This window comes from Bombyx mandarina, chromosome 25 (assembly GCF_030267445.1).
Source record: "Bombyx mandarina strain Sakado chromosome 25, ASM3026744v2".
Classification (NCBI taxonomy): domain Eukaryota; kingdom Metazoa; phylum Arthropoda; class Insecta; order Lepidoptera; family Bombycidae; genus Bombyx; species Bombyx mandarina.
Window position 1 is genome coordinate 5504536 of NC_143231.1, and position 27445 is coordinate 5531980.

A 27445-nucleotide genomic window follows, 5' to 3' on the forward strand; every position below is an offset into this window, starting at 1 on the left:
TCATATTGTTTATCAAATAAAATTTTTTAATAAAATTACTATGAAAGATTTGGCTGTGTGGTGTGATACCTTCGCTTTTTTTGTTAGATAAACGGAACTACTACATTTTATTTTGACACTTACTGCCAGTGTCACTGCTCTTTCAATTTGTCGTTCTTTCGTTCAAGTTCGCCATCTTGAAGGTGTATCTAATTTGTTGCTCGTTAGCGAGAAACAATTTAATTTCTTAAAATGGGCCACGCAAATATTTGGTATTCTCACCCTCGCAGATACGGACAAGGATCTCGGTCATGGTATGTACACATTTATCAATTTGTATCGAAATGAAACTTTCAATGCAATGTTTGGTTATTACACGTGCTGAATGGTTGAATTATAATTTTGCAGCCGATCCTGCTCCAACAGGCATGGCTTAATCCGCAAGTACGGTTTGAACATATGCAGACAGTGCTTCAGAGAGTATGCTCATGACATAGGATTCAAGAAGGTAATAATGCATTTTTTATTCCTGTTTATTTAATCCTGTTTTTCTTAATAAGACTGGTTTTTGTCCTCATTTTTTCTGTACTACTGTGACGATTCTATTATGTTCCCTTTTTGGTTGATATATTGGTATCATAGGCCATCGTTTAGTTAAATACCGTGATACCCCTCGAGGTACTTCTACGACTTCCTTATCATCCTTCCATAGTGCTCAGTTAATTCTCTACTTCCTCTACGGTGTTTAGTTCATTATTGTATGTTTACTACTGGTAGGCCATTTTTTTGAGTACAGCTTTGTATAACCTTATCTTTTTATTGCTCTAGATGCCCAGAGGAGCTTAAGGCTCAGTGCGCAGATATCAATCACAAAATAAATGCTACTACACAATAGGTCTTACTTGAATTAAAATTCATTCTTTCAAATAATACTAAAGGAAATAGTGCTACCCACATTACCCAGTGTTGTACTATAAAGCTTAATATCCAGTACTAAAAATAAGTGAGAGAATTAGACATTGAGAACAGGACAGTGACATTTCAACTCTTTGTTATAAAATATATCTATACTGAGACCTAAGAACTTATATCTCAAGGCGGGCGGCGCATTTACATTATAAATGTCTATGGGCTCCAGTAACCACTTAACACCAGTCGAGCTGTGAGCTCGTCCACCCATCTGAGGAATAAGGGGAAAAAAATTCATATGAATATTTTTTTTTTTTTTGTGAATTTGTAAATATTATTTTGAAAAAGAAAGATTTGTACAGGTACTCTTTCAAATGAGTTGTATAATAGGGCTGGACCTTATCACTTTTCCATTAACTTTTTATTAAGTTTGAGATTTAGAATTACGACATACTTAATCTGTAAAATCACAGATGTACTTTGGGAAATATTAATATGTTTTTGTTTGTTTCAGCTGGACTAAATGGAGTAGGAATAATAAATTTTACTTTTAAGTAAACACTTTGTTTTAATTGGTCATTTTTTACAACACTTACAGTGTTTCAATTTCACTGCATTAGAATATGACAGAGCAAAATGAAAAAATATTTTTCAATTGATAAATGGTCATCATAAAGTTGTGAATGATTAGAACATTATGATATGAAGCTTAACTAACATACAAATCACCAATAACTGAGCAAACTAGCTTATAAATCCTTTTTTTTATTGCATAGTTGTGTAGACGAGCTCACGGCCTATGTGGTGTTAAGTGGTTACTGGAGCTCATAGATGTCTAAAACATAAATGCCACCACCCACTTTGAGAAATGAGTTCTAAGGTCTCAGTATAGTTAAAACGGCTGCCCCACCCTTGAGACCAAAACACATTACTGCTTCATGGCAGAAATAGACAGGGTGGTGGTACCTTTGCAGACTCACAAGAGGTCCTATCACCAGTAAGATCTCTCTCTAACACCAGTAAGTCCCTATGAGATTCTCCATGGTGAGAAGTGGTGTGATAAATAATACTGTTAGGTGGTTCAATAAAACAGCCAATATAGAAATTTAGAATATATTACAAGTATTAAAAAATCTGTACAAAAGTAAAAAAAAAACTTCAAAACTATACAATTACAGAAATATAACTATGGTATCTAACAAGTATTTACACAGTATTCGCATTCGCTTGAGATTGTCGGAAGTTTACTATTGTTGAACCAACTCTCTGTAACAAATAAAAGTGAGTTATTGCCAGATTCCCTACTCCACCTTGCATGAATATGTAAAGTAACACCAAATGTTCAGGATAATGTTAATAGGGCTGTTAAAAAAATAAAATCGTGACATATAAAGGAGTTCTTTAAAAATGATAGGTGAGCGAGATTAGTGCCCATAATATGGTTAAGTTATTACTGGAGCCCAGACAGCCACTGCCGGCTCACAGCACATCCGTTAGGGCTTACAATACGACCTGCCCACAGGAAATACCGCTGGCGCACTACACTGATAGGATACTATGAGAACGCCGCTGCCTATTCTCCAGTGAATACCAAGAGATGAGATGAGTGATTCTATTTTGGACCCATCACATGTCACGTGTCTACTGTATAATTTACACATATTTGGAATCGAAAAACACCGATTGTTTAGTCGTCGAGTAAGAAACTCGATACTTTGACAGATTGCGATTATTCGATTATACATATTATTTATAGTAGGTACAACTAGAACTGCCCGTAGTAGTGGAGGCCGTACACTCCGCTTGTGGTAGAAATTTCAACAGCACCAGATGTGGCAGGATAATTGTGCCAACCAATCCTGACTCACAATCAATCCATCCTGCCATCAGTGTGGACTTATTTGGGTATAAGTGCCAAGTGGCGTGAATAAATGAAGTCTTCGCATAAGTAGACCTGCTAAGTCTACTAGTTGACGTTAACATTTTATTTATAAGTTCTATTTTTTGTCAAGAAACTTTTTTTCTAATAAGACTTATTGCCCGAAAAAAATAAAGGAGGAAACAACTAGTGGTAAGCGATTACCTTCGCCCAAGAAAATATCTTAACTAAACTTAATGGATATTTTCGGACAGCATTCAAGAATTGAGCATATTGTTAGCCCGCCTTTTGGTTTGAAGATACGTGAGAGTTCCTCTACCGATCGACAGTATTAAAGAACAAATCAACTAACTACTGACGTAGGTTTGGAATGTCAATGCGGATTTTACAAGGCTCTTTAACGAAATACTTCTTTTTTCGTTTCAATTAACTTCACGAAGAAAGGAAAATGTAAATATAAATTGAATTGAAAAGTAAATTGTAAATTTATCTGATTAACGTACACTGAAGCTTAACTAACCTGCGTAACTCCGGCCAGCAATGCAAGAAGACTTCTTTGTGGTGGCCTGCAATGTTTTTTGCCACCCTCTGCGCAACACAAGTTCGGGAAGCAATCCACGCTGGAGCTACAGCGTTGAGGGAACACGTCGTATTGAGGTGGCGGTGTACATTGTAAATACTGCTCCAACATTCGTACCGCTATAAAATTAAGAATTATTCTTAAATAATAGGGAGCTTAAATACATTTCAAGCGTATTGTCTGACTAAGGTTACGGGCTTTATCAGCTTTTTGTTTGTCATGATGCATTTCAGCAGTCCGATTGCAACATGAATTTTTCCTACCTAACTGCAGTATCCTTGAGGGGCTATTCCAGCTTCACTTTGGTTAGTGAGCGAGTCGGCGAGGCTCAACCTGAGAGAATTGTTAATATCTAGCAATAGCATGACTTTAGTGAATTAACCATTACTTAATGGTAGTTTTCCAATTACAGAGCATAATGCGACTCAGTGACGCACAATGCAGAATTATACTGAAGCTTAGTTTAGCATTATGCAGCATAATGCGCTCTTGTGCTGTAATTGGAAAACGGCCTCTATCTCCGAGTCGGAATCGCGGCCCACTGAGAAATTCGATAAGAAACTGTAATGGGTTGTGTCCGTTAGTTAAATAAAATGACGTGTCTAGGGCGACGACGGCTGTTCGTTACCCCTTCGTCTGGTTCGGTGGTAACTTGAGGCGTTATGTTGGACTCTACTTCATGTAATATATTTCTAACTGCGTGTAGTTCAAAGGAGTGCAAATTAATACTTTAAATCAAGGATGAGCGGCGCCCGCCAAGCGTTTCTAAAATTGAATTAATTTTATCGACTTTCTCTTATCAATTCGTTTTTCTGTTCTTTTCTTGTTTGTTTTTAATAAATAAATAATGGTTCGTAAATTATTAATAAGAGTTAATCTATGTGCGGCCCGCCAAAAAAAATAAACTTTAAATTGGCCCATTGATTAAAAAGGTTGCTCACCCTTACTTTAAATGCTATTCGTAATACAAACGTTACGTCTCCGTTGCTCCGGTAATTACTTAGCACCAGATGAGGTCAGAATTCGCAGGCATTGCCTAAAACTGAATTTTTAGTACTAACGGCCATCTATCTGGTTAGCGATGGGCACCAGGTCAAGGCGAGCTCGTGCCGTCCGACAGTAGGAGCGGGTGCCGTCGGGACAGCATATACGAGGCCAGCAATCTGAATCAGTCTTGCACGATTGCACTTCGAACAAGAGTTCGCCCAGTGGTGCCGCAGGACACTCTCGAGGTACCACTCCAAGTAATGCTGAGGAGAAATCGGAGGATAAACAAGAAAGTTATGATGATGATTCAGTATACATATGGATTTATATTGTCCTGTGCAGGGCCTTCCTTATTTAGAGGTCCGGAGGCCACGGGGCAACAGGAGTGGAAGCCGCCTCCCTGGCCCCAAATTATTTTCCAAATAAAATGAATAATTTTTTTCAGTCGAGTTTTCCAATAAATAATTTATTGTAAAACCAAGTGGATTCTCTTAGTATTTAACAAACATAAATATATTCGGAGCTTCGATCATCAATAGTACTACTACTATTGTTGATCGAAGATTCGGAGACAAGAATTATATGAAATTAAATTTCGGAGGAAGAAAAACATGTTTACTAGTGTTTACTTGTCGGAATTTGAAAGATTTTTTTCCAATGTCTCTATTGTGCGGGCCTTCCGTTTGTCGAGGCCCCGGGGCTTTCACCCCGGTTGCCCTCCCCTAATTCCGGCCCTGGTCCTGTGCTTAGTTAGTGTGACTTTTTTAACTTCTCGATCGCGTAAAAACAGTCGGCAACAGTTGCCGATAGCGGCAATCGTTCCAACTCCATACTAATTTGAGTTAACTTGTACGCGAACGAGTTAAAAAACTCGTCGTCGAAGTCGTCGTGGCCTAAAGGATAAGACGTCCGGTGCATTCGTGTTGAGCGATGCACCGGTGTTCGAATCTCAGGCGGGTACCAATTTTTCTAATGAAATACGTACTCAACAAATGTTCACGATTGATTTCCACGGTGAAGGAATAACATCGTGTAATAAAAATGAAACCTGCAAAATTATAATTTGCGTAATTACTGGTGGTAGGACCTCTTGTGAGTCCGCGCGGGTGGGTACCACCACCCTGCCTATTTCTGCCGTGAAGCAGTAATGCGTTTCGGTTTGAAGGGTGGGGCAGCCGCTCTAACTATACTGAGACCTTAGAGCTTATATCTCAAGGTGGGTGGCGCATTTACGTTGTAGATGTCTCTGGGCTCCAGTAACCACTTAACATCAGGTGGGCTGTAAGCTCGTCCACCCAACTAAGCAATAAAAAAAAAACCGTTTGTTCCGGCCAATCTCTGGAACGCCTGGACCGATTCTGACGAAACTTTCACTGATAGGTAGCTGATAATATAAGGAGTAACTCAGGCTACTTTTTTTAGACTAGCTTCGCCCCGCGGCGTCATCCGCAGTTATTGTCGTACCGCGAGCAACATGGCGGGCTTCGCCTATCAATAGTGAAATTTAATGATTCCGAAGCGAAGCGAGGGCGGGTCGCTAGTTATTGATATTTCTAAAGTTATTAGATCGCAGGATCGCAGCGTTACTTACGCTGGTGAGTCTGCGGCGCCGACGTCGGCCGTGGGGCGGGCACACCTTTTACGCAACGTTTATCGCAACAAACTTGGTCTGGCCCGCTGCTGGCTCGGCATTGGGCATTGTTGTCGCACGGAATCGGGAACAGAATGACAGGCGCTGTTCCCCTCTTCGGACACACCAGCTTTTGTGTTTTTCCTGCGCTCGAGTAATCCACGTTATACTCGTAAACCGAACCAATGTTGCGTGTATGAGAATAATTTACGTCAAAATCACTTTTTACGCTGTTGCCTACAATTTAAATAATAAATTCTGACGCTAAAGATGTAGATACTTCTACAGTCAAATCACAAACTGAGAAGAAGCTAATTTTCTTATTACCAATTAAGCGAACCTTTAGCTATTACATTTTACAATTATTGATTTTTTAACAGACTTTAGAATTAAGTACCGAGCACATAGTGTTGTGCCGAAAATTCATAGATGGATACAAAAGAGCAATCTTACCAGTTTTAGCTGGGGCCTTTGCTAGCGCCGTGGTAGCTTCAGGTATCTGTATAGGTAACAGCTGTAGGAAAGGTAGCGACGCTTCCGTTGTGGTGGTGGTGGTCGGCGGCGGAGGCGGAGGCGGTGGTGTCGTCGTTGTCGTTGTTGTCGAGCTGGTGGTACTCGGAGTCGTTGTAGTCGTTGTCGTGGTAGTTGTGGTAGAAGTGCTTGTACTAGTTGTTGTGCTTGTGCTCGTGCTTGTGCTTGTACTACTAGGCTCGACTACACTACTCAGGATCTGAACGGGGGTTGTGCTAAAACCAATATTCGAACTATGATAAAAAGGCGGGGGTGCAACTAGATCTACATATCGACGCTTGAAAGGCAAACGTGACTAAGCGACAATGCGTGATCTTTACAGTAGACTAATTTAAAGTTGAAATACATGAAAACAAAATTTATTTTAACGAATCTAGCTGTAGTAGAACCTAGCTAGTAGCTGTAGGATTGAAATGATTTTAATAGACCTAGAAATACCTTTTTTTTTTGCGCATCGAATATGGTTATTGCCTATCATTTATGTACAAGCAGTTATTGTTGCTTAGTCATGTTTGCCTTTCAAGCGTCGATATAAAAACATTTGATCTACAAACTTAGTGAAGCTCCAACATAGTTTCACTACTCTATATTATGTAAACTACGTACCAACCTACCTAATTGAAATTCTAGGACAGGAACGGCAATTATCAATTCGGAAGTTAGCAACTAACTAATTATTTTGATTTTATGTACATAGTTGTAAAACTTCGAAAGCAACTTTCAGATTGCCTACAAGGATTAGAATAACGGTTTCCGAGAAAAGTAATTTTATCTTACGACTAGCGACCCGCCCTCGCTTCGCTTCGGAAACATTAAAACACACATGAAACAAAAAAAATAAATAAAAAAAAATTAAAAAAAGTAGCCTATGTTCATCAGGGACAATGTCGGCTTCTAATGGAAAAAGAATTTTTCAAATCGGTCCAGTAGTTTCGGAGCCTATTCGAAACAAACAAACAAACAAATCTTTCCTCTTTATAATATTAGTATAGAAAAATTGTTTTTGCGATCATCTAAGACTCCCTTCCGAATGTTTGTTAAACAATACAAAGTTAGATAATTAAATAAATATATATATTAATTAATCGTATCCTGGACTGAGATTTGTTAGGCAACCCATATATGCCTATGCCTATATGCCATATGCCTATGCCTATACCCATATATTTATTGACATATTAAATTGAATATAAAATACGTTTCATCAAATAAAAATCTCGGTGAAGGTCGTTTTATATCGGGATCCTATACTATTAAAAGCATTCCTTGAGTAATAAAGGTGCATCACTGTTTAATCATGGTCGTGTACTAAATATAAATGTACCTGAGCATTTCTACTCTACAATCACGGGTGCGCTACATCTGCAATCATATTTGCATCGCTTTCATGTCTACTGTTGTAACAGCTTCAATGAAAGAAGCGTCTAGAAGCGTTAATGAAAGATAAATAATATTAAACAGTCGAGCAAATCACAGATTCGAGCCCTTTAATACTGAAGTCTGGTCAAGGTTTTAACTAAGTCCGTGACCGATAGCATTATCATGGTTTTTAATGTAATTATTACATGTTTTTGATTTACCCAAGGACAGTGTTTCTCAAACATTACAGGCCAGATTAAAATTGTAGGTAGGTACTTGTAAAGATACTATTCTAATGCATTCTATGTATGAATTTTAGAAAGACCTTGTAATAAATTTAACATTTATATCATAGATTCGAAGAAGAACCGTTAGACAGTTAATGATTGACTACAAATTTTATAAGGGGATCATTATTGTGTAGAAGATTTTCATTTATGCAAAACATAGTCCAATAGAAACGCGCCGTCTAGCGAATAAAACCAATAAATAAGTTTACAGGCAAAACCGCCGATATCTAGTGACGTATTTTTTATTCCTAACAAGCTCTAAAACCAATTTAAGCTCCTCTTTTGATGTTAAGCTCTAGTTAAGCAGTAGAATTCAGATATAATACGTTTGCCTTAAGTGAATCATAATGAAAATAATTTAAATGTGGGTCTAATAGTATGAATATTTTCTATTGGCCTACCAACATTCTAAAACATACCTTAGCTTAGGTACCTATTTACAACATGTAGTCTACAAATTATTCTAATCTAAGCACAAATAAAAGTTCGCGCTTGCAAAAAAAATGGATATTGTTTTTAATGCGGACTAACATTTAACAAAGTACATTATTTAAATTATATGGGCAACGAAAAATTGCCTATTAAAATCGGCTTTCACATTATAAATACATTGACATTTACGAAATATTTGTGTAATGGATACGATAGCTATACTTTCATTTGCTGTTTCTTCAGATAATAAAGAAATAAAGTAGTAACAGCACCAGTCCATATTATGATTATATAAACTAAAAATGCTTTTGTCCCCAGTTTAAGTAATTGATTTGTTCCCACAAATACGCGTTTAGCTGCCGTCCTTGTCCTAAAATGCCGTTTCAACTTAAGTTGTTTATCATTCACTTGTTTAAAATAATTACATTATTAGTTTCCAGGAAATATTGAAATATGTAGATAATCGAAAAGGTTAATTTAAATTAACACAAAAGCGAAAGTTTTTTTTTTTAATTGACTGACCTTTGTAATGGTGCTGTGGCTTTTATACCCTTGGTACAAAAACCGTTGCAGCAAACATGTTGCTTGCTCATCACGCGACATTCTGAGTGCTTTCTACAGGGTAGCGGGAATAGATCCAGCCATCCACTGCTGGTACGCACTGCAGGGCACACCACAGATTGTCCCTGTGCTGTAAAGTTTGTCATCCGTTATAGCACACACAGTAAACAACAAGAACAAGTAGTAGGTAATAAAAATGAAATTCGAAAAATTGTGCATTTGCTTAGTTGCTTGTGGAGGAATGTATTTTTATCCCACGTGCATTTTTAACATAGTCCTGTATTTCTAATGCAAAGTACATAGTTGTGCCTTCCAATTCTTCTATATTAATATATATAATATGAATCTCGGAAACGACTCCAACGATTTTCATAAAAATTAGTATACAAGGGATTTCGGGGGCGATAAATCTATCTAGCTACGATTTGTTTTCAGAAAATGTTGTTTTATTCGTGTTTTCAATAATCAACTCATCCTGACATCTATTGGCGAATAATAATACTATTTTTCTTAATTGAGGGCAACTAACCGCTTTAAAGACACAAGATGACGTTATAAAAAAAACCCGAGCAAAGCTCGGTCATCATCTAGTGGTTAATAAATCGATTTGAACAGAATAAACTATATGGTTTATGATACTAGAGGTTATGGAATTGTATTGAATAATGTAATGATATTAATCAATTAAATTTATAATAAGTGTATGGCAAGCATTAACAATCAAATTAAAATTTAAGACGTCAATAATGACAAATCAATAATTACCACAGGGATTGGTTAAATTTGTTTCAAAATTTTACGAGAACGATATCGCAATCACGAGGCCGTGGGCACAGATATACAAAAGGAACAGTAAAATATTTTTAATTGTTACTACAATTACTATAGAATATTTAATTAGCAACAGCTAGGTATCCAATAAATTCTAACACACTGCACAGCTCAGAGACAGCACGAGGAAAAATAGTACCCACTGTTAGACGTGGTCGAAGTCATTATTTTACTCCTTCATCGTGGAAGTCATTCAGGAATTGGATAAGATATGATTATACATATTGAGCAAAAATGCTATGTATCAATTTGATTATAAAAATATTGTCGTATCAATCGATTCGCGTTTCATCTATTAGGTCACAGGGGCTTTAAAAGTTGTTTACTTTATTTTAAAATTTTCGTTACTTCGTACTTATTTATTATAGATTTTTAGATTTAAATATTTTTAATAAGCCGACTCTACCGTCACTGCCGACCTCAGTTCTCGTAATTTTTTGTTTTGTTATATTATAAAAAAATTGTGGTAAATTAGTAATCTATAACATGGTTGGCACGTGCCGAGTCGCGGAACTGCAAAAGCACATTCAACAGTCGTGTAAAAGTAGACATTTCTAGTCGAATGATAAAAGAACGATACTCACGGCGTGTTTCGACTTATCATGACGTATCTAACAAATTTTTAGTTAACAGTTTAACGTATATTTTGAAAACATTAAACTAAATAAATTAATTATGTATATAATACTGTATTTACTGATCATTGGCCTAACTCTAATAAGATCCAGGATCCAGATAACGTGGATACTGCGGTTAGGTAGACCTAACTCGGCCCGCCGACCAATATAGCTGACGCGCTTGTCTTACTTCTGATGGCCAGTATTTTTGTGGATAAGGTAAAAAGTATAATTAAAAGTCATTTTCAATAATACTAAATTAATCAAATATGCAATTTCTTTGTCTGACAATAAGATCCATTTGTAGAACTTCAGAGGCTAAATATTAACGGTATTTTTGAGGGGGTGCCGTATGCCGGTACCTACGCATCAAAACTATTCACGAATAGAATTTATAAAATTAAATTTGAAAAATATTTACAACAATCTCTGAGAAACAACGTTACATCGACAATGGTAACACATTTAAGATTCCTAACGAACAAAATATGACGTAATATAATAATATAGCCTTTCGAGTGGTTTGATTTTATTATTTCTATTTGTTCAGTTTTATTATTGACGAATGTAACTGCTCCCGTACTTTCTCCTAACTGGCATGCGATCTGAAATCTTCAACAGAATAGAGTTCATTGTAAACACTTTTAAAAACGTTTAGGTCAGAAATGTTATGATTATAAAATAGGTACAGGCTATCTATTTTAATAAAAATATGTTAAATTCGCTATAAGCTTTATCATCTATTATCATATTTATTACTTTGACTATTTATCCAACAAAAAAATCTGGTTTACCTATGAATTTTCACCCTATTCTTAATTTGTGTCTATTACAATTAAAACAGTGGTTTTACTATCTATGGTAGTTAATAACGAACATATTATCTAGTAACAGAATCTTCGATCATTGCTTTTATCAGGATTAAAATACTACTTGTTTATATCTACTAATAAGTACAATGCTTAAATTATCAAAGAGGATGTAACATAAAATGTCTCTTTGACAATGTAGCTTACACGACACGCGTTTGGCATTAAGAGTTTTGTCGTTCATCACCTCTTTATATATCTCGTAACTACATCATACGACTACTACAATTAACTAGTACAACTACATCTCGTAACGTTTTGTTGTATATTCAATAATGGTTTTAACTGCAGAAGTAGATCTGCCTCAATTCTCCACACTGACTGTACCGGAGGTCAACTTGTCGACATCAACTTTAATGTCGGCTGCGCCATACCTCGGTAAGCATTGTGAAAGTATCAATAACGAGTTCATGCTGTGTCGACAAGAAACCAACGATCCTCGTTCCTGCCTTGAACTAGGGAAGCGCGTAACGGCATGTACATTGCAACTGTTTAAGAATATGAAGAAAGCTTGTTTGCACGAATTTAAACAATATGCGAACTGTATAGACAAAAGCTCTGGCGATTACGGTTTTCGGCATTGTCGTAAAACTCAAGCAGTACTCGATTGTTGTATGAAGGATAAGTTGGGTCTAGAAAGACCTCATGTAGGTCATTTTTGTCGTGGACGAGTGCACAAAAGCTCTTGCGCACCACCGAGACCTCCACCTTGTCCTTGTCAGCCAACCGTGCCGGATCCTACTCCTTCGCTGCCCGACTCAAAGCCACGTTATCCACCGCGCCTAGGTAGCCGTTTTTATTTTATGACAGAGTAGGTAGTCGGTGAAAATAAAAGAAAAATAGAAAGCGTTTTTTATTGGTTTATTTCTTGTAATTTCATTGTGTTTTTTTATAGCAAATATAGCAGTAACTGACCTAAGTTTTATTTACAAGTTATTTCTTTAGTTACCTAGCTGAGACAGTTGCTACTGATGAAGGTCGTTGAAAATTCTCCACTAAGTAGGTTATCCACCTCTACTAAATAGACTGTTGCATAATATAATTTATTTCGCCTTGAATGTTATGAATCAAATTAATGATTTATGTGAAAGGATTTATTTTAACAAAATCAAATGTTAATATGACAAAAGCTTCATTGTAGGTAATTGTGACTTCTTTGTAATCTTAAGCCGTTCGTAAGTTCTACGATTGGTGTGAGATGATAGTAGTGTTCAAATTTGTTTCAAACGAATATATTATATATATATATATATATATATTATATATTTATTAACAATCACGCCACGTTAACTGGTCCCGTGATTAGTTCGTAAAGAACTTGTGTTACAGGTACCAGATAACGGAAATAAATGTAAGATTTTATTATACACATACAGATATTGAATATACATCCATAACCCTGGAAAAGACATTTATATTTATCATAGAAATATCTTCCCATGGCGGGATTCGAACCCGCGACCCCCTTGTGTAGTGACCATGTCACTTATCAATACACCAGACGGCCGTACCTATATGTTTGTAGTATGAACGTTTTAAGTACAAACAACTCGTGAGTGGAACAATAATATGAGGTGATAAGCTCTGTGATTTCGACTAGGCTGTGAAGCTCATCAACACATCACCTAGTATAGTAGAAAAAAGCTTATTTTCAATAATTAGGTTTCGTTTATTACTTAGATGCGGGAACGATTTTACGGCCCATTTAGTTTTAAGTGATAAACATACCACATGTGAATGCCGCTATCCACCTTGACATGAGGTTTCCTACCTTTCGAACCGGAATATATGATTGCCTCGCGGCAAATAAATGTTATACAAAATTTAAGACTAGTACTCAATAAATCGGTATTAATTTATTCATAAACGTGTGATTACAATGCGCTCACAATGCGCTCGTAATATCATATTACAAGCACACAATGTTGCAACTGAATTACTTGTTGGATGAAAAGAAGTTTAACTTCAACCAAAAAAAAGGAACCCTCGATCTTTTCTAAACAATTAATAATAAATAAAATATTATTTGTTCTTTAATAACTTTTCATTGTTAATTTTTTTATGTTTAGAAATCATGATTGTACTTCTAAAAGCCGAAATAATTCGGAACCTTGAATGCAACCTAGATTGCAATTAGACACCTACTTAAATGTTTGCGAAATAGCATTTATTCAAACTCAGGTTATTCATTGGATTAGATAATGTGTACAGGTGGCGTATTACAATGACTTTGTATTTTATAATTTTGTATATTTACACTCAAAATCCACCGCTCGCGCAATTTGTACAACAAATTTTACAATAACAGAACTAATTCTACAACAGCGAAAGTCCGTAGAACAACATAATAATATAATATCTAAATCAAAATGTCTTCTGGGTACCCCGCTTTATATTTTTATTACTTCCAAACTAAGTACAATTACCTACTTAAATGTAGATGCGCATAGTCCTATACTATTCAGGGTAATGCAAAAGAATAAAGTAAGACAATATTCGGACAAGAATATTAATAGGTATATTTATATAATATATGCAGTGGACTGCTGTAGATGATGAAAGTACATATAATCTTAGGTACATTTATTTTAACAAAAATGCACCGATACCTCCTTGTTTTTTTCAAAGTTTATAAGTGCATAATATAAAGGAATAGAATTTTATAAAATAATTACTTAAATATTTTTGTCACAACCTTGTGGTATAAAGTTTTGTTGCTCAAACAGTCAGAAATATAGATTAACAGAATAACTCAAAATAATAACAATTATTCATGATTCTAAAGTAGTAAGAATTATAATACCTATTATTTTTAAATTATTCAACGTAAAACTTTTGCGAAATTTAACCTGAACATTAGATTACTATTTCAAAAGTGTACATCTCCTAGATATGAAATTAAGATAAATTTTGTAAGAACTGACGTTGTATTGCACAGTTCACATTTGCCAATTTCAATGTAAATGAATGCGCGTCAAACTACGGTTTGACGTAACTCATAAACTGCACTACCATGTTTACTAATATAATTTCTCACGTAAACACAGCTATAAATGGTTCCCGTTTTCTATGATTTCCTATGCATGCGGACGTCAGACGCCAAGACAATTGGCGTTAAAACCGGACCTTTATAACCATAACTTTTGATAATCAGCTCAATCCGGGATTTTTGCCTTATAAAAGCTAAACTGGAAAGGCTTTACAACGGTAAGACGACATCGAGTCTTCTGTGGTGTAAAAAAAAATTTACAACTTTCCGAAATGTTGTTCTGAGACTTGGCTAGATTTGTTAACTTATTTTTATAAAACGGTAACTTATTTTAATTGAGCACATTAAATTCTTATATAATAAGTACCGGTCGGTTGCATATGGTAAACTATTACACAGACTCTTATGCGTCAGCGGTAATAAATTGGGTAGAAAGGAAATCTTGTTTGGTTTTATTTTCGTTCGACTTAATTCGAGACGAAAGTATTCGGGGATTGATTGTTTCGTTAATTCAAACTCGCCTCAGATGTCAATATATTTTAACAGATGCAACATTAGGTTGGCACAGCAAAATCAAACGAGTTTTTGTCAAATTTAGCAGAGATTAGATTGTGTAACTATGCTACAAATATCTCGAGTGAAGTAATAAATACGTTGTTTTAAATATGACTTCATTCTTATAGCAATAGAGCTTATAGCCTACCTATTGCATATACGTACAATACCGGTTGTGACTGCCAAAATAGCGATCAGACGTTGTGGTAAAGTGGCTGACGCTGCTTGTAGATAAGATAGGAATACATTCATTCTATAGTTATAAGGTTCAAAATACAAACGATCTCTAGAAAAACACGCGATGTAAATGAACTTTGCTCAGTTTTCGGATGGTAGAATGAAGACTATGGCGTTATTTCGCTTATTTCCTGAGAGTACTTACTCTCTGTAGCGATGGAACGTGCAATGAGAGTTCTAAAGTCACTAGTGACCCCGAAGCACACAATACTAAGTACATATTTTGATGTTCAATAAGTTACGTAATAATGATGAACCCATAATTTATTTCCCAATTTTAATAATAAATAGCTTTCCCGCATCGCGTGGGCGTATTTATTTTTTGTTTATGTCATCATCATCATCATTATCGGCCTTCCATTTGGTAAAATAATTAATCGATATGAGACGTCTATTCAAAAGAATCTGTGATTGTGTGCGAATTTATAATAGGTACCAGAATGCGTATGATTTTACAAATCCATAATTATTATTAACAAAGTAAGTCATACTCTAATCTGAATATTTGTACAACAATTCATTTACCGTTTATATTTCAAATTTTAAATGTGCACTGCTGATATCCATGAGTTACGTTGACCACAGTAAATTAACCCACGGACACAGCCCACTGAATTTCTCGCCGGATCTTCTCAGTGAGTCGCGTTTCCGATCCGGTGGTAGATTCTTCGAAGCACGGTTCTCGCTAGGGTCAGTGTTAGCAACACCTCCGGTTTGAGTCCCGAGAGCTCACCTACACGTTAGGGTAACGCTTATATAGCCTCTCAAGGCTATCAGCAAAGGAAGGAAAAAAATACCGTGACCACTTAGCATCACATGTGATCACATGTGAGCGAGAAGTACGCTTGACACTAACTTGACAGCTGACAGTAGGTATATACATAGCTATGTATAGTCACGCACATATTACGCGTAGCGGAGGCCGTTTGAGCAAGTATTGTCTATTTGCAATTTGCGTTGCTTCATCTACAGGACGTATGAAAAAGCCGACAAGTGGACGGAAACGGATTTTCATATTTGCTTTTTCTTTCATTGTGCAAATGGAACAAACATAAGTGAACTACAACAATACACCTTTTATGAGCATGTGACGACGTAATATGTTTTGACCGATTCAAAATGTGATTTTAATAATATTATAGAAAGCGAAAAAGGTCGTGAATCGAGTTATGAAATGTATGTTTCATCGTTGTTGAATAGTTTATAAAGAACAAATAACCTGTACTTTATACGAATTTCAATTCACAATTTAAGTTAATCCAACGTCTTGAGTTTTTGACAATTATGTTGAGAGATTCGCTTAGTTAGAGAGAGGTTTGGAAAAGAACATGTTAATTTAAAGGCTTTATTTTACCTTCAGTAGGCAGAACTCTGCCCTCAATGTAGCTCATACACGACAACGTCAAACCGAAACATATTATCATTTCGGGCATAAATTGGAAAGACGGTGATACATGGTATCCAAGTAACATTTCGTATTATTTCATAACACACCTTACTAGAAACACTCTGTAAATGGGGATTAGGGGAAAGGAAGAGAAAAAGGCTGATGATAAGATTCCGTGATTAATTAATGAAGAGTAAGCGGTAGTTTGGGGAGGTTTGGGACGCCCATCTAGATCACTACATATCGAAGGGACGTGTAAGATCCACTGGTCTAATTTTCGAAAAGTTTTATTATATAAATAATTATTTTAAAATATTAAAATTTTCAAATAATAATTTTATCAATAATTTTAATTTTTCAAAGAATAATTTTAAGATCTCAAATTTATAGCTGTGTAAAAGAACAAAATATTATATTTAATAGATTCGTAATACATATAGATATTGACATATTGGTAATGTTTGTAGCTTTAGATAATTAATATCGCGATAGTATATTAGCAACAAGTTCAGATGATATGATACAATCAATAAGTAAAAAGTAGTCGCAACACAATATAATGGATGAAAAACTGCTTACCGTTACTTGATAATCCAGCTAAAATCACTAAAATTAACAATGCTACTGAGGGTCTGTGCATTTCGTTAATCATGACTAACACATCCAAAATATTTGAAAATACTTTTCGAAGTAAATGGTACTTGAAATTTAATGAGGAGGTCTGAGCGTCGCTGATGGCAGTGCGGTGGCCACTGATGCTGGCGAATGGCCGGCGCCCGTCGTGTTGCATAAGTACCGACCAGAGTTGATACAGATTATCATTTGGGGGACACCTATACCTACTTTCGCTGCTTACCTACATCATTTTATTTGCTTCAGTGCCCATGCGTACTTTGTGCTAGATCTTTTTAAGAGACTTTTTTCTTTTCGTGTAAGTTTTTGGAGTATCGGCATTTAGCATACGCACCTTTTTTTTTATTGCCTTTGTAGGCAGACGAGCATACGGCCCACCTGATGGTGAGTGGTTACCGTCGCCCATGAACTTCAGCAATGCCAGGGGCAGAGCCAAGCCGCTGCCAACCTTATGCCTCACTTAAATATTAAATATATACTTATTTGAAATTGACTAAGGATAATGAGTTGGGAAGTTCACGCACGGCTATACCATATAATTGGTTTCCGAAGCACCTTTCAGATAGACTGGAGAGAGCATGACAGATTAGAATTAGAATTCAAACCGCAATACATGATTACTTGCCTGGAAGAGGAAGGGAATGGGGGTAATTTTTACTTACCTAGTTTCCTTTTTTAATTTATATTTGCATTTAATAGTAGAGTAACTCAGTTTTGCTGCACTGTGACTGTTACAAATTTTATGAAAAACATCGATTACTTAAAACTTCTACTTATCGGACTTTGATATTACTATAAAAGAAACCTTACTTAGAGTGCCAACATCAACTGTACCAGGTTTAGTCACTATCAGATAAATTGTATGGGGACGCATAAAGGTCAAAACATGCAAAGATTCATTTAATGAATAACTTAGAACATGCGACGAAGACAGAGCACTTACATTTCGGTATGAAATGCGTAGGTAAACTTGATTAATGGCGCTGTAAGCAGACGGCTAAACTGACGGCCCACCTGATGGAGAGTGGTCATAATTAATAATAGGGCCACGGCCAAGCCGTTCTTTACCGCTAAAACTATTATCTGATGTTAACGGCCGTCTGGTGTAGTGGTAAGTGACATGGTCACTACACAAGGGGGTCGCAGGTTCGAATCCCGCCAAGGGAAGATATTTGTATGATAAATATAAATGTCTTTCTAGGGTTATGGGTGTATATAAAATAGATGTATGTGTATAATAAAAATCTTATATTTATTTCCGTTATCTGGTACCTGTAACACAAGTTCTTTACGAACTTATCACAGGACCAGTTAACGTGGCGGATTGTTATTAAATATTTATATTTATTTATTCAGGGTACGAAATATTTATTTATTATTATTTATTAATTTCTCCTAAATTTACTTTACTTCTGTGTGGTATGTAATTAACGACTCTGACTACTCTACCATGGGATAGAGGTTCGATTTCTGGTACAAGTCAGTAACTTTGTAAAGATATTTTGTATCCAACGAGCTCGTTTACGTCTCGTATATACCTATTCCATTATTAAAAATAATAACTCATATCTAACCCAAAACAAATTTAATACAAAACTAAACTTTTAAACGTGAATCTTCAAAATGTATGGTTTTACTATGAAAAAACCTTAATTAAGTAACTTATAATCATTGTAATTTTTGCGTTACCGCTTTGTACTGTTATCTATTAGTAATTTTAGAGCCTTCCACATAGATCTAATGGATGTTTGTAAATCATTTTGCAGAATATTCTGCCATTATTGTTCAAATGCTTTGCTCGGTTGCGCAACTTATGGGAACTGAGTTTCTTTGCTAGGACATACCTACAGCTATTTTTCCGGGCTGCGTGCTGGTCATGACGCCATAGATAATAAATACAAATAATTTATTATATAAGGCTGAAACTGCTTTGAACGTCGAACTAATGCCGCGCTGTGTGCTCTTTATTATGTTTTCATTTCACTGAATTATTTATATAAAAATTCACTTGCGCTTGTGCGCCACATACGTAGCCACTCGTGAACATCAATAATGATGTTTTATTATTGTGGGTGTCCAGGCAAGTTCACTAGGTTTTTTTTTTTTTTAAAAACATTTATTTCAGAAAAAATCCGTAAAATAATAATAATACAATAGTCAGCACACAAACAGTTCAACAATACAAATAGAAAATGAACAATATACTAATTCAATTAATTAAATATACAAAGGAAATGAATTAGAAACACATAATTATATCAATACAGTAGTAACCACTCTATGTCAATATTATGGTATATATGGTATTGAGTGGTTAAATTTTTTTTTTGTCTCTAGGGATGGGGGGCGGGACATGTCGGAGTCGAACCAACTAAAACCTCCTGTCGCTCAACAACCAGCATCCAAACCTCGCATGAGACAGAACTCATGAAAAGGCAAAGGGGGGAAAGTGAAGCGTTTAGTGCGGAGCACATCTCTCCCATCACCCTCCCCCTCGGGACGCCGGACTGGCGGCCGTCGGCGCCACGACCACCAGCCCTCTCGGTCGGCGAGTGGTTACCTATTCACAATGTAAATGCTACCACCCATCGTGAGAAATAGGGCCGTAGCTTGCATTGACAACGGCGGTGCCACCCTTCGAATTGGAGCTCATGATTGTTTCACGACAAGTGTAATATGTATATCAGGATCATGGCATCCAGCTTTGCGAGCATACGTACATACTCTTTCTAGTATCAGTAAATCGGTGCTGGTTAGCGATCGCACATTTCTGACATTATCACAGAATGTCGCTGCCTTTACCAAATCCCCTAAGGTGAAGCCCGTGAATTCACTTGGCGCGAAATTGGAATAGCCCCTGACGCTACCAACGATTAGGTAAGGAAAAATAAAGTTGCAGACGTTCCCTGATTTATGTAATTTCATACATATTATTATATGTATATTATAATATATTCACCAGGGAGATATATATTTAATACCTTGCAGCGTTTTACGGTGAGATGGGCAGTGGCGTGAGGCTGTCTACCTCGTGTGCCTATATTCCACGTTTCAGCAACACATTTATGTATATTTTATCGTAATTACATTACGTAATTAATGTAAGATTATTCACGGTTGATTTGATTCACATAATGGAATTAGTAAAGTCAATAGATGGCATTAGGCATAATTAAAACTACTTTTACTTAAATAGTAAAAGTATCGTGCGGTTTTTTTTCTGAAACGAAAACAACCCGAAAATCCCCGATCGTCATCATCTCAAAATATAACTAGTTACAGTGGAACCGACTCAACTGTTCTTGTCATTACATCAAAGAAATTACAGATAAATTTGGCAACATACCGTTCATTCATACTACCTGAAGCCACTGCGTTCATCCACAGTGCGTTTCCAGATAGGTATCTTTTTGGCCACGTATCATCCGGCTTTGGAATGAGCTCCCCTCCACGGTATTTCCCAAGCACTATGACATATCTTTCTTCAAACGAGGCTTGTGGAGAGTAGATGCTTAACGGTAGACAACGTTTTGGCTGTCCCTGGCATTGCTGAAGTTCATGGGCGACGGTAACCACTCACCATCTGGTGTGCCGTACGCTTGTCTGCCTGCTAGGGCAATAAATAAAAATAAAGCATATTTAGACATGCGGCCATTTAAATCATTTTAAGGATCACATCAGAAATTAAGCCAGTCGGTATAGTTAAGTGTAGCACACGTCATCTCGGATCCTCCCGATCCACTAACGGTGCTTTTAGGTACTTCAAGCACCGGTCACCGTTCTCGTCGAACCCGTCGCTTGCGACGAAGGGCTCGACGAGTAAATTAACTCTCAGACACAGCCCACTGAGTTTCTCGCCGGATCTTCTCAGTGGGTCGCGTTTCCGATCCGGTGGTAGATTCTGCGAAGCACGGCTCTTGCTAGGGTTCGTGTTAGCAACATCGTCAGGTTGAGCCCCGTGAGCTCACCTACTAAAGTTAGGGTTACGCTGACATAGCCTCTCAAGGCTATCAGCTTAGGTAGGAAAAAAAAAAAAATAAATTAGTGTAGCATGTATTTACAGGATCCTACGGTCTGTGATACCAAAGGGTGGTCACGACCCTCAGCAATGAGGAATACGATGCAAGGAGGAGGACGGTCTGTAAACCACTGAAGTAGGAAACCTATGGAAATGAAACGTCAACAAAAAATTCGTGCCACTGTGACGTCATCTGGCCACAAAACATGGCGGTTTTAGTGCTGCCCAGAAGATTTTAATGTTAGTAGGTTTTATCGATAAACGTTCTTGGCTCATTTTATTTTAAATATTGTTGAGTGAATGTATTTGTAGAATTTATACTTAATAGGAAGTAAGTATATTGTTATGTGCAAAGATGATGTGATTTAGATATTATGTGAAATCTAAGACGAGTTCGTGCTTCAAATTTGCCAAGTAAACGAAATGACGATTTTTAAAATTTGCTACACTGATTTTATAAAGTTGTCGTTTGCCGCAAAACATAAAGATATGGCGTAGTACAGTGCCATCTGCCCATTTCTAGCATGCTGAATGTTATCGTATTTTGAGTACGTGTTTTTCTTAGACTATTACAATCTATTTTAATTGTTTTGCTGACTCTAAAGTCCGTAACACATTACCGCAGCGCACCTCAAGGAAGGTACGCCGCACCATTTGAATCACTCTCACTTGAGAGTGATTCAAATTTTAAACTTATCAAGGGACCGCCTGATAAAAAAAAACACCTACAGAACATTTATTCGTTAATAAAATTACAAACGTCATTCCTTGTGACTTCCTCTCTAAAATCACTTAATTAATAAATATTTAACGAGTTGACAATAGTGTTATAAAACTATTTTATATAAATAGTTCTGACGACTTTCTTGAGATCCTATAAAATATGTTTTAATTATTATTTTTGTATGTTTTAAGCATGATAAAATAAGAAATTTTATATAAGCAATCATATTAAATCGATATCAAAGTCAATAAATAATGTACAACCCAAAACAGACGGCCGAACTGACGTGACAATGACATTTGGCGCGCTAAACATGGCGGATTTTCGGCCTCATTAGACGGAGACGGAGACATTTACGTATATTCATGTTTCATTTTATGTGCGCACTGAAATACTGTTATATTGTTTTCCTGCGAGTTAAAGTGCTGAGTAAGAGCGAGATAGATATATGTTTATGTATGTGCCTTCAAAATGGGTGCTATTTATATAAGCAATTGTACGTATAGAACAATATGTCGTGTCCCTACTATATAGGTCTATGCTGTAAACAGGACGGTGACGTGACAAACATATTGCTCAAGTTTTTAAGCATAGAACCTATACGTAAGTGTCTAAACCAGAGTTCCCCAAACTTTTTTGTGTCGTAAACCCCTTGCCATGTTTTTCCGTGTTGGGTAGACCCCCTACTTACCTGATATTGATTTCCTGTAAATTTCTAACTGTATTAAAGTTTAGTGTTAAAAACTTAAAGTAAAAACACATGTTAATTTATACATTTATTAATTGAATTTAAATTAAAACTACTCAAAATAAAGTTTTGTATCTGTTATATAAAATATATATAAGCTTGAGGGTAGACATTATCTTGTTGAACACCAAGTAAAACGAAGTCACCTTTGGTTTCTGATTTAATCAACAAAATGTTAACTTGACAATTCACTTTAACATTTGTCCAATTTTAACCAGTACGTACAACAGTCACTGAATCACACAACGTAACAACGATATAGTAAGTGCACCGGGCAAACGCAGTCAAACGAATGTTCATTGCGTTTTTTTTTTTTTTTTTTCCTACCTAAGCTTATAGCCTTGAGAGGCTATGTCAGCGTAACCCTAACTTTAGTAGGTGAGCTCACGGGGCTCAACCTGACGATGTTGCTAACACGAACCCTAGCAAGAGCCGTGCTTCGCAGAATCTACCACCGGATCGGAAACGCGACCCACTGAGAAGATCCGGCGAGAAACTCAGTGGGCTGTGTCTGAGAGTTAGTTTACTCGTCGAGCCCTTCGTCGCAAGCGACGGGTTCGACGAGAACGGTGACCGGTGCTTGAATTACCTAAAAGCACCGTTAGTGGATCGGGAGGATCCGAGATGACGTGTTTTGGGCGACGTCGACTGCTTTCCATTCTGTCCGCAGGATCGGGAATGTAGTTACCGGCGGCCACGATGAGAGGGTTCTCGTGTCGTGCCGCTTTATCGAAGTGGCGCATGGACGCCGACTGCAGATACTTACTGGTGGACTCTAAGTCCAGGTCGTCATGGAGGTCGACGTTCCTGACGAACCACGGGGCTCCGACGGCTATCCTGCAAAAACGGGATTGAATGACTTGGAATGATTTCAAGTGTATGCGGGCCGCGTGAGCGAACACTACACTTGCATAGGTCATGACGGGGCGTATGCAAGTTTTGTAGAGTGTCACCTTATTTCTAAGGGACATTTTACTTCGCCTACATATCATCGGGTAGAGACGTCCTAGAATGAAGGCGGCACGATCGCGTACCGTCTTGATGTGGGGGCGGAATGTCATCCTACTGTCGAGGGTGACGCCTAAATATTTGACCTTCGGGGCCCACGGTATGGGCTGGTCGAACATCGTGATCGGGCGAACGGCGGGGGCGGGGGTATTGACGCGCCTAGTCGGGAGGGGGATGCTCAGCGTGGTGTTCGGAGGGCGACCCCTTTTGAAGAGCACCGCTGTGCTTTTCGGGGGGTTGATGTCGATGCGCCACTTCCGGAACCACTGTCCCATGGTGGTAGCTGCGGCCTGAAGTCGTCGATGAAGCAACGCCTTCTTCCTACACGAGTAGGTTCATTGCGAGGCACGTACCGCCTTTTTATACTGGCCGGCGCAGCTGGCTTATTTATGAGTCACTTCTGTTGCACCTGTTGTTTGTGAGTCGAACGACACGGCCGGCGCACCTGGCTTGTGTGAGTCACTCCTATTGCACGTGCTAAACAGAAATATCGTTAACGCCGTCATATACGTAACATAAAATAAACATAAAATAAACTATAAATAAAATAACATAAGCAATAAATCAATATTTTTAGTGAGAAGGATGAACCTGATGCTTTAATAATAAATTATCAACATTTGGCGTCAATTTTGTAAGGGTTAATCTTAAATCTCGTCGGCTAATGATGTCTTCATATTATAAGATAGTATGATGTAAGTAAATAGGTACTATCAGTGTATGTGTTGAGATCCACTATCGTGGACCCCCAAATTGTTTTTCGCTGACGTAGACCCCTTGCATTTTGTCATAGACCCCTAGGGGTCGATATAGACCACTTTGGGAATCACTGGTCTAAAGGAATCGTCAGAAGGCTACTTTGAAAAAGCGGCATGACACGATAACCGTCTTATCTTGGCCGCCGCTAATTACATATCCGATCCAAGCGACGGAGAAACACAAAGCCGCTGTTACCCGAAACATGTCTTGTCGGATCCCCCGGATTCACTCTCGGTGCTATCAGGCTATTCAAGCACCGTTGACCGTCCTCGTCGAACTTTTCGATTATGACGAAGAGCTCGACGAGCGAACTGATCCATAAACACAGCCCATTGAGTTTCTCGCCGGATCTTCTCAGTGGGTCGCAATTCCGATTCGGCGGTAGATTCTGCGAAGCACTGCTCTTGCTAGTAGCCCTAGCAAGAGAGTTATAACAAGTTCTCTCAGGATGAGCCCGTGAGCTCACCTACCCTTCCGCGAGGAACTGGAATAGCCCCTTAGACTACCAGTGAATACGGGGGGGAGGGGGGGGGAAATCACAGGCAAGAAGCAAATTAAGCAAGCAAGTTAAGACTCGCTAAAGAAAACACGTCTATTTTTTTAAACTTCTTGCCGCCATTGTAGCTATTTTCAACTTTATAAAAATATTAAATTATTTTTATATTTTTAATACTTTAATACTTAGGTACACATTCAGGCATTCACACACGTGCTTTATGAAAAAATATATGGATCGGAATGAAGTAAATTGGATTTATTTGAGATTGTAATCAATTGGGATAAAAATAAATGAAACAAGATGGGATGGAATGAAAAAAGTGTCTGTAAAATGGGGATTATTTACTAAGACTTCGGTGGACTTTTAGGAAGAGCCCGAGAAGCCACGTCCAGCGAATTTGTCTCATCTTTGCAGATGCTAAACATTAAGAATACTACTCTTATTATACGCTTAAACTTGAAGAAACACCAATATAAAAAATTAAAACTATTCACACAACTTCGCTCTTGGCATTCCCACCAAAAAGTCTCTATTAAAGTAAGCCATGTCCCATACCATATTTTCTTGTTAATAAGTCACCGTTAATAGTTGTTAAAGCCTAAGAAAACACTAAATTAACAAAACAAATAATTCACACTTCCCTCCTCGTTCCTCACATTCTCGTCAACAAGTCGTCTTAAAGTTAATAATGTTAGCTTTTCTTAAGTAAATAAAAAAAGAAATACTAATAATGATTTCTTTTTGTTTCATTTTGTTTCATTTCTTTCTGTTTCGATTTACATAAAACAGACACGACTTCACTTACTTTAGCAAAACTTAGAATCGTATGGTCTTTGATCCTTTTGCCCAGCGAGTTGTCAATTCAAACAAGTAAAAACCTCTATTTATTTTCCAATACGGTACCGTACATATAGTCGGATTTTTAATGGGGTTGGCAACTGTCAAAGTGGCGCTGGTGTGCATTGTTCCCATAACATTCAATATTTGTATTGGAATTTTTGATTAAAAATTATTTTAAGCACAATGACGCGTTGTTTTGTACCAATATGCTCAGAAATTGGAGTACATCAATTCCCGAAGGACAAGAAAATTGGAAGACTGTGGTTAAAGGCCATTTGACGCGAAAAAAGTATTCACACAAAAAGTTCGAGGTTATGTCGTAAACACTTTGTGAAATCTGACTATGAAAACATTAGTAAATACACAGGTATGCTTCTTTCTGTCAAATATATATAATGCATGACTAGGTGTAGCACACATCATTGTTCTCTTATTAAAAAAATCCAATAATAATTAGTTAGGCACACTATTAGTTGCTAACATATTTTGCAAGTAGATTTATGCTGTAAGGAACCTTTTAACAAACACAAAATCAGACTGGAGGAAACACATTCCTCATGAGCTGTTGTTCATTATCAGCTGTTACTATTGAAAGTTCTATCTAAATCGCTGCATCCATTGCAATAACAAATATTTTGAAACTATGGTCAGGTTTCCTTGTGATAGTATATTTAAATGTTATTCTTTGTGTTGCAGGTGTCAAACGTTAACATAAATATCTGTAGAAAGGTGCTGTACCATCTATATTTTCATGGAATATGAAACCAGTTTCTGAAGAAACAAAAAGTAGAGAAGTTACTTATGTAATTTTAGAGAAGGAATTGTCAATAAAAATAATTAAAAATATTCCTGATTTTTTATTTCGACAAGTGTGTATAGTTATAATACAGATATTTTTCATACAATGCTTCTTTGAAAATATTTTCATAAAAGATATCTAATTTATTTAATATATTATTTATAAAATTATTGTCTTTTTCAACATAAATCACTTTGATGTCCTTGTAGGTGTAAATGACCAAGTTGCAGTATGTTTTGCCTGAGCAGTATAACTGTCCTTGGATTTGATAATAATATGGGCAGGTTTTTTTAGAGACAATATCCTGTTACATTGTTCTAAGTAAGGCACCGTTGATATATTTATTTCATGTTTTCTGCTAGCGTATGGACATTTCACTTCAATTATAGCTTCTTCGCCCAACACACCATCAGGAGATGCAGCAAGATATGGGCGCTCTTGGCTATTGAAAATGCCACATGGCTCCACTAGCAAATCATATATATTAGCATATTTTGCTAGAGCATTTTTTTCATTTTGTTTCAAAATTAAAATTTTGGTCATGTAGCTCTAATCTGAAAAAAGTAAAATAATACATTAGTTGGTAGGTAATGTGTGTAATATGAGCAATTATTTTTGCACATGCTACAAGGAATAAAGTTCCTAAGGTACACAATTTAATATTATTATTATAATAGCTACCGGAAACAGTTTGAGAGAAGTTTTCTAAGTTAAAATAAAACATCAACATTGTACCTTTCGACAAAATCCACTTTTTTTCTTCGTAAAGATGTAACACGTTTTCTCAACTCCTCC

General features: G+C 36.8%; 3 protein-coding genes and 2 long non-coding RNA genes across 7 annotated transcripts; 3 read left to right on the plus strand and 2 right to left on the minus strand.

Annotated features, from left to right (window-relative positions):
• Nucleotides 1–132: 132 nt before the first annotated feature.
• On the plus strand, nucleotides 133–1447 carry RpS29 (ribosomal protein S29). Of its 2 annotated transcripts, XM_089738602.1 has the most exons (3): nucleotides 133–293; nucleotides 388–487; nucleotides 1403–1447. In XM_089738602.1, the coding sequence occupies exons 1-3, from the start codon at nucleotides 232–234 to the stop codon at nucleotides 1409–1411; spliced, it is 171 nt and encodes a 56-aa protein (XP_089594728.1). In that variant the 5' UTR covers nucleotides 133–231; the 3' UTR covers nucleotides 1412–1447. The 2 variants fall into 2 exon arrangements, with proteins under 2 accessions (XP_089594728.1, XP_089594727.1); XM_089738601.1 differs by having other exon boundaries at nucleotides 388–1447.
• A 540-nt stretch (nucleotides 1448–1987) lies between these two features.
• Nucleotides 1988–17412, minus strand: LOC114245833 (uncharacterized). Of its 2 annotated transcripts, none has more exons than XM_089738597.1 (7): nucleotides 17202–17412; nucleotides 9099–9267; nucleotides 6418–6710; nucleotides 5926–6201; nucleotides 4409–4597; nucleotides 3288–3466; nucleotides 1988–2154 (listed from the first exon to the last, which is right to left on the minus strand). In XM_089738597.1, exons 1-7 carry the CDS (start codon nucleotides 17410–17412, stop codon nucleotides 2095–2097), a joined length of 1377 nt encoding a protein of 458 aa, XP_089594723.1. In that variant the 3' UTR covers nucleotides 1988–2094. The 2 variants fall into 2 exon arrangements, with proteins under 2 accessions (XP_089594723.1, XP_089594724.1); XM_089738598.1 differs by having other exon boundaries at nucleotides 5926–6108; nucleotides 17202–17407.
• Nucleotides 11490–12664, plus strand: LOC114245832 (NADH dehydrogenase [ubiquinone] 1 alpha subcomplex subunit 8). The gene has a single exon (XM_089738567.1). It carries the CDS (start codon nucleotides 11730–11732, stop codon nucleotides 12267–12269), a length of 540 nt encoding a protein of 179 aa, XP_089594693.1. The 5' UTR covers nucleotides 11490–11729; the 3' UTR covers nucleotides 12270–12664.
• Nucleotides 17413–25930: 8518 nt separating the features above from the next.
• On the plus strand, nucleotides 25931–26697 carry LOC149499840 (uncharacterized). The gene is made up of 2 exons (XR_016325409.1): nucleotides 25931–26218; nucleotides 26548–26697. It is a non-coding gene; the product is annotated as an uncharacterized LOC149499840 (long non-coding RNA).
• Nucleotides 26689–27421, minus strand: LOC149499841 (uncharacterized). The gene is made up of 2 exons (XR_016325410.1): nucleotides 27386–27421; nucleotides 26689–27204 (listed from the first exon to the last, which is right to left on the minus strand). It is a non-coding gene; the product is annotated as an uncharacterized LOC149499841 (long non-coding RNA).
• Between the last annotated feature and the right edge of the window lie 24 nt (nucleotides 27422–27445).

Excerpts from the sequence above, each read along its gene's own strand:
- LOC114245832 (XM_089738567.1), top strand. The coding sequence starts at position 11,730 with ATGGTTTTAACTGCAGAAGTAGATCTGCCTCAATTCTCCACACTGACT.
- LOC114245833 (XM_089738597.1), bottom strand. The coding sequence starts at position 17,412 with ATGCAACACGACGGGCGCCGGCCATTCGCCAGCATCAGTGGCCACCGC. Across the intron at positions 6,202-6,417 it reads AAAGGCCCCAGCTAAAACTG|GCAACAGCGTAAAAAGTGAT; the intron begins GTAAGATTGCTC and ends TTTAAATTGTAG. Across the intron at positions 2,155-3,287 it reads TGCTGGCCGGAGTTACGCAG|AGAGTTGGTTCAACAATAGT; the intron begins GTTAGTTAAGCT and ends TATTTGTTACAG.
- RpS29 (XM_089738601.1), top strand. The coding sequence starts at position 232 with ATGGGCCACGCAAATATTTGGTATTCTCACCCTCGCAGATACGGACAA. Across the intron at positions 294-387 it reads GGACAAGGATCTCGGTCATG|CCGATCCTGCTCCAACAGGC; the intron begins GTATGTACACAT and ends ATAATTTTGCAG.